At 40.8% G+C, this 8348-nt stretch overlaps 2 protein-coding genes across 2 annotated transcripts in view; one reads left to right on the top strand and one right to left on the bottom strand.

Annotated features, from left to right (window-relative positions):
* LOC138040123 (aldehyde dehydrogenase family 16 member A1-like) overlaps positions 1–3100 on the top strand; it is a 15920-nt gene extending 12820 nt beyond the window's left edge. The window contains exons 4-6 of the mRNA XM_068885906.1: positions 316–520; positions 1485–1670; positions 2378–3100. Of these exons, the coding sequence (XP_068742007.1) occupies positions 316–520; positions 1485–1670; positions 2378–2677 (691 nt within the window). The 3' untranslated portion in view covers positions 2678–3100. The remainder of the gene's footprint in view (positions 1–315; positions 521–1484; positions 1671–2377) is intronic.
* Positions 3101–6067: 2967 nt separating this feature from the next.
* On the bottom strand, positions 6068–8134 carry LOC138042969 (perlucin-like protein). The gene is made up of 3 exons (XM_068889058.1): positions 7987–8134; positions 6849–6893; positions 6068–6679 (listed from the first exon to the last, which is right to left on the bottom strand). Exons 1-3 carry the CDS (start codon positions 8042–8044, stop codon positions 6255–6257), a joined length of 528 nt encoding a protein of 175 aa, XP_068745159.1. The 5' UTR covers positions 8045–8134; the 3' UTR covers positions 6068–6254.
* Positions 8135–8348: the final 214 nt, after the last annotated feature.

Below are 8348 nucleotides of genomic sequence, written 5' to 3'. Positions count from 1 at the left end.
ACAAGTTTATGTAACAGAAACGACATGTAAAACTTGCTGGAGAATGTTTTAATTCACAAGGGCAGAGCTATTGTTGTCCTTATTAATTTCTATTGTTCAGCATCATTAAATAATACAATTAACAGGGAGAGCTACCGCAGCGCCTCAAATTCTATTTTATTTAAAGGAAATCACTTGGTATTTTCGTAAAACTCTGATGCTCTTATGCTGGGATAAAATTGTACTTCTATCGTCCAATCGGAATCAAGTAATTTTGTTGAGTGTCTTACAACAGGCAACTGAACATACCTTATTTCGTTCGTCGTTTCTTTACAGATGGGGTAAAAGGGCTGCACACAACAGGGCTCAGGTTGTGTACTACATGGCAGAGAATTTGGAGCTGCGACACAGTGAGTTAAGCCAGAGGTTATGTGGTATGACGGGCTGTTCCATACAAGAAGCTAACAAAGAAGTGGACATCACAATTCAGCGCTTGTTTTACTGGGGTGCTTACGCAGATAAATATGGAGGCACCGTACAGGCGAGTTTGATTTTTATCGCAAGGGGAGATTGAGGGCTGTAGTGATTAAAAGCCGCTGTTACTCTGGGCAATTTTTCTTCAAACATCTTTCGCGACAAAAGTTCTCACGTTGCGAAACAAGCTGCTTTAAGGGTGTTACACTTAGAAACGCTTGTTGCAAGTTGCCTAGTTTTCGATGATCACTTTGCAACGTCGCGTGAAGCGTTGGCGAAAGTATAGATTTCAATTCTACTCTCCGCAACGGTTTCTGCAACTTGACGCGCAACGTTTTTGGCGCTTGCGGGGTATGTTACATTATGTGATGTTGCATGCAACCTGTCTGATCGTCTGAGGTTTTTTCGACTATGACTTTTTCAGACAGGTTGCATGCAACATCACCCAATGTAACATACCCTGCAAACGTCAAAAAAACGTTGCACTGGCTTCCCACCAATGTAGCCCGGGTTCAGTTGCCAGACTCATGGCCATGTGTTGCATGGGTAAGTTTGTTGGTGGTTCTTTACTCTACTCCGAGAGGTTTTTCTCCGGGTTATCCGGTTTTCCCCAGGCTCCTCAAAAACGAGCATCTCTATTTCCAATTTGATCCGGATGCCGGAACCCCCCGAAAACCACTTACTCTGCTCCAGGAGGTTTTTCTCCGGGTTATCCGGTTTTCCCCAGGCTCCTAAAAAACCAGCATCTCTAATTCGAATTTGATACGGATGCCGGACCTCCCTGAAAACCACTTCCGGGTGAGTGGAGCTTCCTGGGTAAATATCTCGAATTAACTCGGAAAAAGTCCCAGTGTTCCTAGCAGGAGTAGAACCGTCTCGTATCATCAAAAATATATATCACTTTCCTTCATTTACCTAGCTTCAAACATACATTCTCACTTAGTATAATACCTGAATAACGTTGGTAATTTTTGAACATTTTTCTTGGAGACTAATGGTAATATTTGACGTGATTATTTCAACCGTACTAGGAAAGTCCATTCTACGGCGCAACTGTCAAGATCCATGAGCCTGTTGGAGTGATTGGCATCGCTTGTCCAGATACCTGTCCCTTGCTAGCGTTCGTTTCCCTTTTGGCTCCTGCAGTCATTCGAGGGAACACAGTGGTCATTATACCGAGTCAGAAACATCCAATGGTCGCAGTAGACATGTATCAGGTATCACATTTTGGGGAGTGTTTTTGACTAGGCTTGGATGTGTATGGTTTAGTATCGGAACGGTTTAAAATGTTCAGTTGGCCGGATTTTTTTTGTACCTCGATGGGAAGTTGCCTTGCTGGAGCGGTGTCGAATGTAATCAACGCAATTAATATTTCTACAGTTTTCTGACTTTAGCATGGACGACACCGGACAAACCATTACTATCTTCGCTCTGGTGCTATTAGTTTCCATTCAATCGTTGTGAAAGTAATTACGCTTAAACCCGAAAAGAAAGTAAATGAAAGAAAAATGACCACTCTTACGTAGAAAAACTAGTTAGCCGCAAAGGTTGAGGCTACACCTCATAAGAAATTTTATCTATCGGGCCTCCCACCACTGCGAGCTGGGGTTCAATTCTGGCCTCGGCCAGCATGTAGGCTGAGTTTCAGTCGATCTCAACCTGACTCGAGGGTTTTTCTCCGGGTACTCCGGTTTTCCTCCCTCATCAAAATCGACTCACAGCTAATTAACATCTAGCTGTGGTGGTGTGCTTGGACATCAAACATGGACTGTATAGCGGCAGCCACAGGCGCCTTTGTATGCTTTCAGCCCGATGTCGTGAGCCGCGCCCTTCGCAATTCAGTGCTCGACTGCAAGTAAGGGTGATTAGCACTGGCAATATTTATTTATTTATTTATTTTATTTATGTATTCTCCATTTGCCAGATCTTTGACACATCTGATCTACCTGGTGGAGTTGTCAACATAGTGACAGGTTACAGGGATCATTTAACCAAATACCTGTCCGAGCACCAGGATGTGCAGGCCATGTGGTACTTTGGCACCCCGGAGGGAAGCAAATTCGTGGAATGGTCGTCAGCAGTGAACGTTAAGCGCACCTTTGTTAACTGCGGTCAAAGCCGAGATTGGTTTGACAACTCGCAGGGACATGGGGAGGAGTTTCTCTTTAATGCGACTGAGTGCAAGAACATCTGGCTTCCAATGGGAGACATCTTTGCGAATTAATGCGACTGCAGCGCAGCGCACTGCAGTGCATTAGTGTGGTTGAGTTGCTTACGTAGCAAGCGTTTTCATGTGGGGTTTCGGAGGAAAGAAAGAGCTAAGAAGGAGATTTGCGATCTTTGGTTGCGCGGAAAACGGGGCGAGAACAAAAAAAATGAGATAGAGAGGGGAGAGGAGGGAAGGAATGTCATCTACGAGAACCACCTTACCCTTTTGAGGGAAATAACGTGAAAATTAACTGATTTCTTACTCAAAATATTGTCTAGGATCGCTCCAATGTCTGTTGAACTAAAGAGTTATGGTAAAGAGTTATCCGAGATTTACCTTCTACTTGTTGAAGTCTGTATGGAAACATTTTTAAGGGATTTTCAATTTTAAGTTCTTAATAATATAACTTGCTTGCTACTAAAGAAATTGGGAAAAGTAGATTCAGATGCTTGTTCTATTGGTTGCCGTTCGAGAGAAGAAGTTAGAACATTTATTTTATCTGTGCCCTTTTTCACAAGCATTCTGGATAGAATTATTTTGGTATGAAAATATGAAAGAAATAAAGTAATAAATAAACAAATAATTGTTGGCTTCTGTGGAAAAGATATTGTCATTTTTAATTATTGTATTTTGGTAGGAAAATCTGTAATCTATCAGTGTAGGAGAAACGAAATGAAACCTACGAAAGTTTATTTAAAGTTATGTTACGCAAAAAGTATGAAACGGAGTTGTATATCATCAGAAACCTATAAGGGTTGAAACGTGTAACGGCCGCTTGTGTGCTGGGAAACAAGCTTCTGAATACTCAATTTGCTAAGTACCATATTTGGAACAACAAGAGCGAGGGGTTTCCAAATATGGTACTTAGCAATGAAACATTCAACCAATCAGTTCGCACTGAATATTCGGAAGCTGTGAACGCGCGTTACACGTTTCAACCCTTATGGGTTTCTGATATCATATCATAGATCTTTATTTACCCTCGGATTTTTAGAGTAGCTTGGTGTAGGCTTATATTGCTGGTAAGGCCAAGAGTTTGAATAAGTTTCATAAGAAGTAGAAGTTCAAGCCTCTGTCGTAATTTTTGTTTTCCAGTACTTACGTTTAGCAAATGCTTTTGTATATTATACCCAGGTTGTTGTTGTTGCGTTTTATTTTTGTCAGTCGTTTGTGTTATGCGTTTGTGCGTGTATTGGTGTGTGTGTGTAACAAGTGAACACTCTTATCTAATTCACTCTTGCTAATAGCCAGGATTTTTTTTGTGCGTTCGTCAGTTCCATAGGGGTTGGGAATATTGCTTAGAGTGTCAGGAGTTCATCAAGTGGAGGTTGTATCTCCCACACTTGGCCTAGTAGTCAACCCCTTTCCCGAGTAGATTTATTCATGATAAAACGCCTCCCTTGGGCGAATCAGGACACCCACAGTTGAAAAAGGCAATCAAAACAGAGCTATCGCAGCGTCAAGGGAAATATGATACTTTTCTCGGGAAAAAAATTTGCTCCTAAAAGTAAATTTACTCGAGAAAGAGTTGACTCGGAGAATTATTGGAGATTCTCTACTTTTGCAAATCCCATAATACATCTTGTTTACCACCGAAAATTGTGCATAATGGTTGTTTTCGATTTCTCTTGGGACACGAAGATTTGGCAGTGTTGTGGTGGAAGGAAGAGGAGTGCTGAGGACAAAAGATGGATAATACTTTTAACTCCGAGTTCCTCTTCTCGCACACGTTTTTAATGTCGTCACGCAACGCTCCTCTCCACAAACAGCGTTGTGTGACAACACAACAAACGGGCTGGGAGGTAAACCAAAATTATCTTACATTGCATCAAATTAAGTAACTCGTTTTCTTTTTGAAGAGTTTCTCAGGAAGACTCGTTTTGAAAAAGGCAAGCAGCAACGCGGAAATGGCGTAACGTAACAGTGGCTTAAACCAGTTTCAACACTTTCAAGAGACCTTGTTATTAGGATTGACACTACGACACGTTATCACGTAACAGCAATGTTATGGTACCATGTGAAACATGAATTATTGCTGAACAAGATGCAGTCATTTTTGTGACGTAACAAGCTACCATGGCAACAGGGAAACATTGCAAAAACACCCTAAAATTTAGTTGCTCATATCTGAAAAACGAATCCGGCGACTCCATTTTTTTATTGCACAAAAATGATCAGCAAGTCAAGATGATGCTCCTGCAAAGTTTAAAAAAATTCAGAGCTACCTTAAATTTTCAATCAGTTAAGGTGGCTCTGAGTCCGCTCCACAGAATTTTTTTAAACTTTGCAGGAAGTTTCATTCTGGCATGCTGATTACATTTCAGAAATAAAAAGCGGGGGTCACCGACTTCTTTTTTTGAGATATGAGCAGCTAAAGCCAAAATATGAGGTGTGTTGCAGGGCTTTCCTGTTGCCATGGTAACTTTTAACGTCACAAAAATGACCGAATCTTTTTTTTTTAGCAATAAATGGACTTTGATATGGTTCCATAACATTGCTGTTAAGTGATAAAGTGTTGTAGTGTCAATCCTTCTAATAAGAACGTTTCTTTCAAGCATTGAAACTGGTTTGAGCCACCTTAAACGAGCTCTTCTTTCCTGAAATATTATTCACTCCAATTGGCTGTTCTGTTTTAGTAGGTGAAAGAGAGCTTTTGTCACTGACCACTGAAAATTCACGAAAAACTATTAAGAAGTGGTGCTGATTGTTGACTAAGGTCTGTTCTTTTTATTTTTTGTCTGCGTCTCATTCGATCCCGAAGTATGATCGTTCAAACAATTCTGCAAAGCTTTGCTATTGTCTTGCTTGTTTTTGAAACGTTCTATTTGTTTGAAATCGAATTTCAAAAGTCAAGTTGGTGTACCGTGTCTCTCAAGCAAGGGCAGAACTCATTTACGCAATGTAGTAGAACCCAACCTTGGGTTATGTGTACAAGTATGTTGGCGGAGGAGCCTCCAGAGCGCGAGAATAATGGGGCGAGGAAAAGTCATCACTAGGAACATGCATCGAGGACCACCGTGTCATGTATTGGATGAAGTGACAGGACAGCGCTCCCCTTCAGGTCTTTGGGTCCATGCTCTGATAAAAATAACGGTTGGCTCTTAGTACTTTTACGTCTTTATGACGTGTATGATGATTTGATGAACTTCTCACTAAGTTCGAATTTTCTTATAGGAGCTTGCTAAGTTACATTTGTCATTATTGCCATTTAGAACGAGTTAACTAGGGTTCGGCACGGTCATATCTGTGAGTATTCTTTTTTCTTCACTCAAAAGTGGAAGTAGATTTTATTTCATTTTTCGTTTTGCGTTCCTTGTCAACTGTGGGAACGAGTACTGACCATCGAGAAAACATTAAGGCTCAAGCCTCTTGCTATATTTAGTCACAAGAATACAATAACCCGAGTTTACACGATCAATGTTTTATTGTCAAGCCGATGTTTTTACCTTTTAGATCATTGTTTCAGTTTACAACACTTAAAGTTTCCTATGAACTTCTACAATCCAATGATTAGTCTAGTATAAATTGTAGTACGTTTTAATTTGCGCTGCATGTATTTCGGCTTTGATCGTGGTTGAGGCTGACTTTTCACTTAGGGAAGCCTTTTGCACACAGACCCACAATGCCTTGGGTTATTGGTACAGCTGCGGTCATTCCAAGTCCCTGATGGCCGCAACGAGACGTTCTGCCCATTCCACATGATTACACATGGTTCATTGACCTTTCCATTTGGTTCATGTGGAGCCCAGTTCTTGTAGACTGGGACGGAGTTGTCATTCCACAGGAACTGTTTGACGCTCGAGTACCATTTGAGGTCAATCCAAAACTCTCCTAACGATGGCTGGCGCTGTTGGATCAGGTTCAGAACGAACTCGTTCTCTTCTGCGCTGTTGATTTTGACCAAGTCTCCGCCTCGTGCTCTGCAGTATGATCTTGCTTGGTCCCGTGTCCCAGTATATCCACTCACAAGATAACAGTATCTTCCAAACCTTTCCCAGCCACTGGGACATTGTGCACCTGGGAAGTTAAATGATAGGTTAAAACAAAAAAGGTTTAGCCCCACATTTCTTACGTTTTTCCTTTAACGAGAAGAAAAGATCGGAGAGAGGAAAAAAGGCACTGGTGTGAATTTATCAGTTATAATATATTTGTTACATGTTAGCAGTAGTACATAAAAATGCCTTACCAAATGTTTGTTTGAACATTTCCACCAGTTTTGCATCGTCAAGAGCTGCGGAAACAAGGCACAATGCGCTAAAACAATGCAGTGGCGATTAGGACTTGAAATGCAGCTTAAATTGTCCAGTGTAACTAGGACTTAATATGCGACTAGAAATTAATGGAAATAAATGTAACCCTGTGCGGTTTCAATAGCTCTGTTGGTTAACTAAAACATAACCCAGAAACCCTTGTTGAAAATGAAGGCCGTGACCCGACGGCAAAAAATTGCATATTTTAGTGCCCTATGACGTGTTCTTTACACATCTGTTAGAGATTTTAGTGAGTGCGTGAGTGTAATTTGAAACTAATCATTCTGCATGAGAGTTTCTCGTCAGTTGATGATGATACTTTAGGTTAAAAATCTAAGTATGAAAAAGCTTAAGGACGGCAGAAAATCTCTGTCGCCGAATTCAGCAGCTGTTTTGTAACCCAGCAAAATGTATTGTTGAAAATCAAAATTTGCAATGTACGAAGACCCTAAAGTTCGAGGCATGCGAGCCAGAAATTTAAACCAGTTTAAAAAATCACTGGATTAAAAATATTGGATTTAAACGTAGAATTACACTGGAAGAAGTTTTAGGGGTAGTTTGGGCCAGTTTTGGATAGTGTTTAAGCCTTGCATGAATTGATGTGTTGCTTTGAAGTTTGTCCCCAATTAGTGCCTCAACGCCTACTTCACTTGACACTAAACTGAAATAAGGTTCGTTATTGGAAAATCATAATTGGGTCAGTCTGTGAGATCAGATATTCATAGAAATTATTCCTTTGGCGCCCCTTTCTTCGTAAATCAGAGCAATTTGAGACTGATTTATACACTTCTACGTATTTTGGGCAATGGTATTGTGGATGCCAGCTCCGAGTCAGGAACCGGGAGAAATGAACCTTGTCTACATAATTACAATGAGATCTATCCTTCATAACCACAAATTTTTTGGTGTTTGCTATATTTTTGTTAAATTGCAGAGTGAGTTCTTCGAGCATAAAACAAAGAGGTTTACTTCTAAATTCCCAGATAAATTTCAACTTTCTTTTTCGAAACACTTTAACCGCGTTAGTAGATCGCCAATGATAAATCAGCGAAGTATAGTTGATGAAAACTGTACCTGCTATACGTGATGTAACGACAGCAAGAAGAAGAAGAAGAACGGACAATGCTTTCATTTTCGACTGCTGTATTAAGTGTCGCTGGTCTCAGGAAACTTGTATGTTCGGCAAGGGCTTCAAAGGAATAACCGCGAGTCTCGGTGGAGAGTGCTGATAACACCGTACGGAGTCTCAGAAAACGAGTTAAAACAAGAACAAAAGGTAGATGCAAACATTTCGAGGCCTCATGAGGTGGCATTGTTGTCAATAAGAAAATGTTTTTACTTCCGCCACTGAGGGAATTTATAAGATCCGGGGGAGGGGTGGGGGGTGAAGCGGAATAATCGGTGTTCATTATTCCGTTATTGCGTTAAGCCACCGT

This window comes from Montipora capricornis, chromosome 3, assembly GCF_036669925.1.
Source record: "Montipora capricornis isolate CH-2021 chromosome 3, ASM3666992v2, whole genome shotgun sequence".
In the NCBI taxonomy this organism is placed as follows: domain Eukaryota; kingdom Metazoa; phylum Cnidaria; class Anthozoa; order Scleractinia; family Acroporidae; genus Montipora; species Montipora capricornis.
This window is presented reverse-complemented; position numbering and strand designations above follow the sequence as displayed.

Excerpts from the sequence above, each read along its gene's own strand:
- LOC138042969 (XM_068889058.1), bottom strand. The coding sequence starts at position 8,044 with ATGAAAGCATTGTCCGTTCTTCTTCTTCTTCTTGCTGTCGTTACATCA. Across the intron at positions 6,894-7,986 it reads CGTTACATCACGTATAGCAG|CTCTTGACGATGCAAAACTG; the intron begins GTACAGTTTTCA and ends TTGTTTCCGCAG. Across the intron at positions 6,680-6,848 it reads AATGTTCAAACAAACATTTG|GTGCACAATGTCCCAGTGGC; the intron begins GTAAGGCATTTT and ends TTAACTTCCCAG.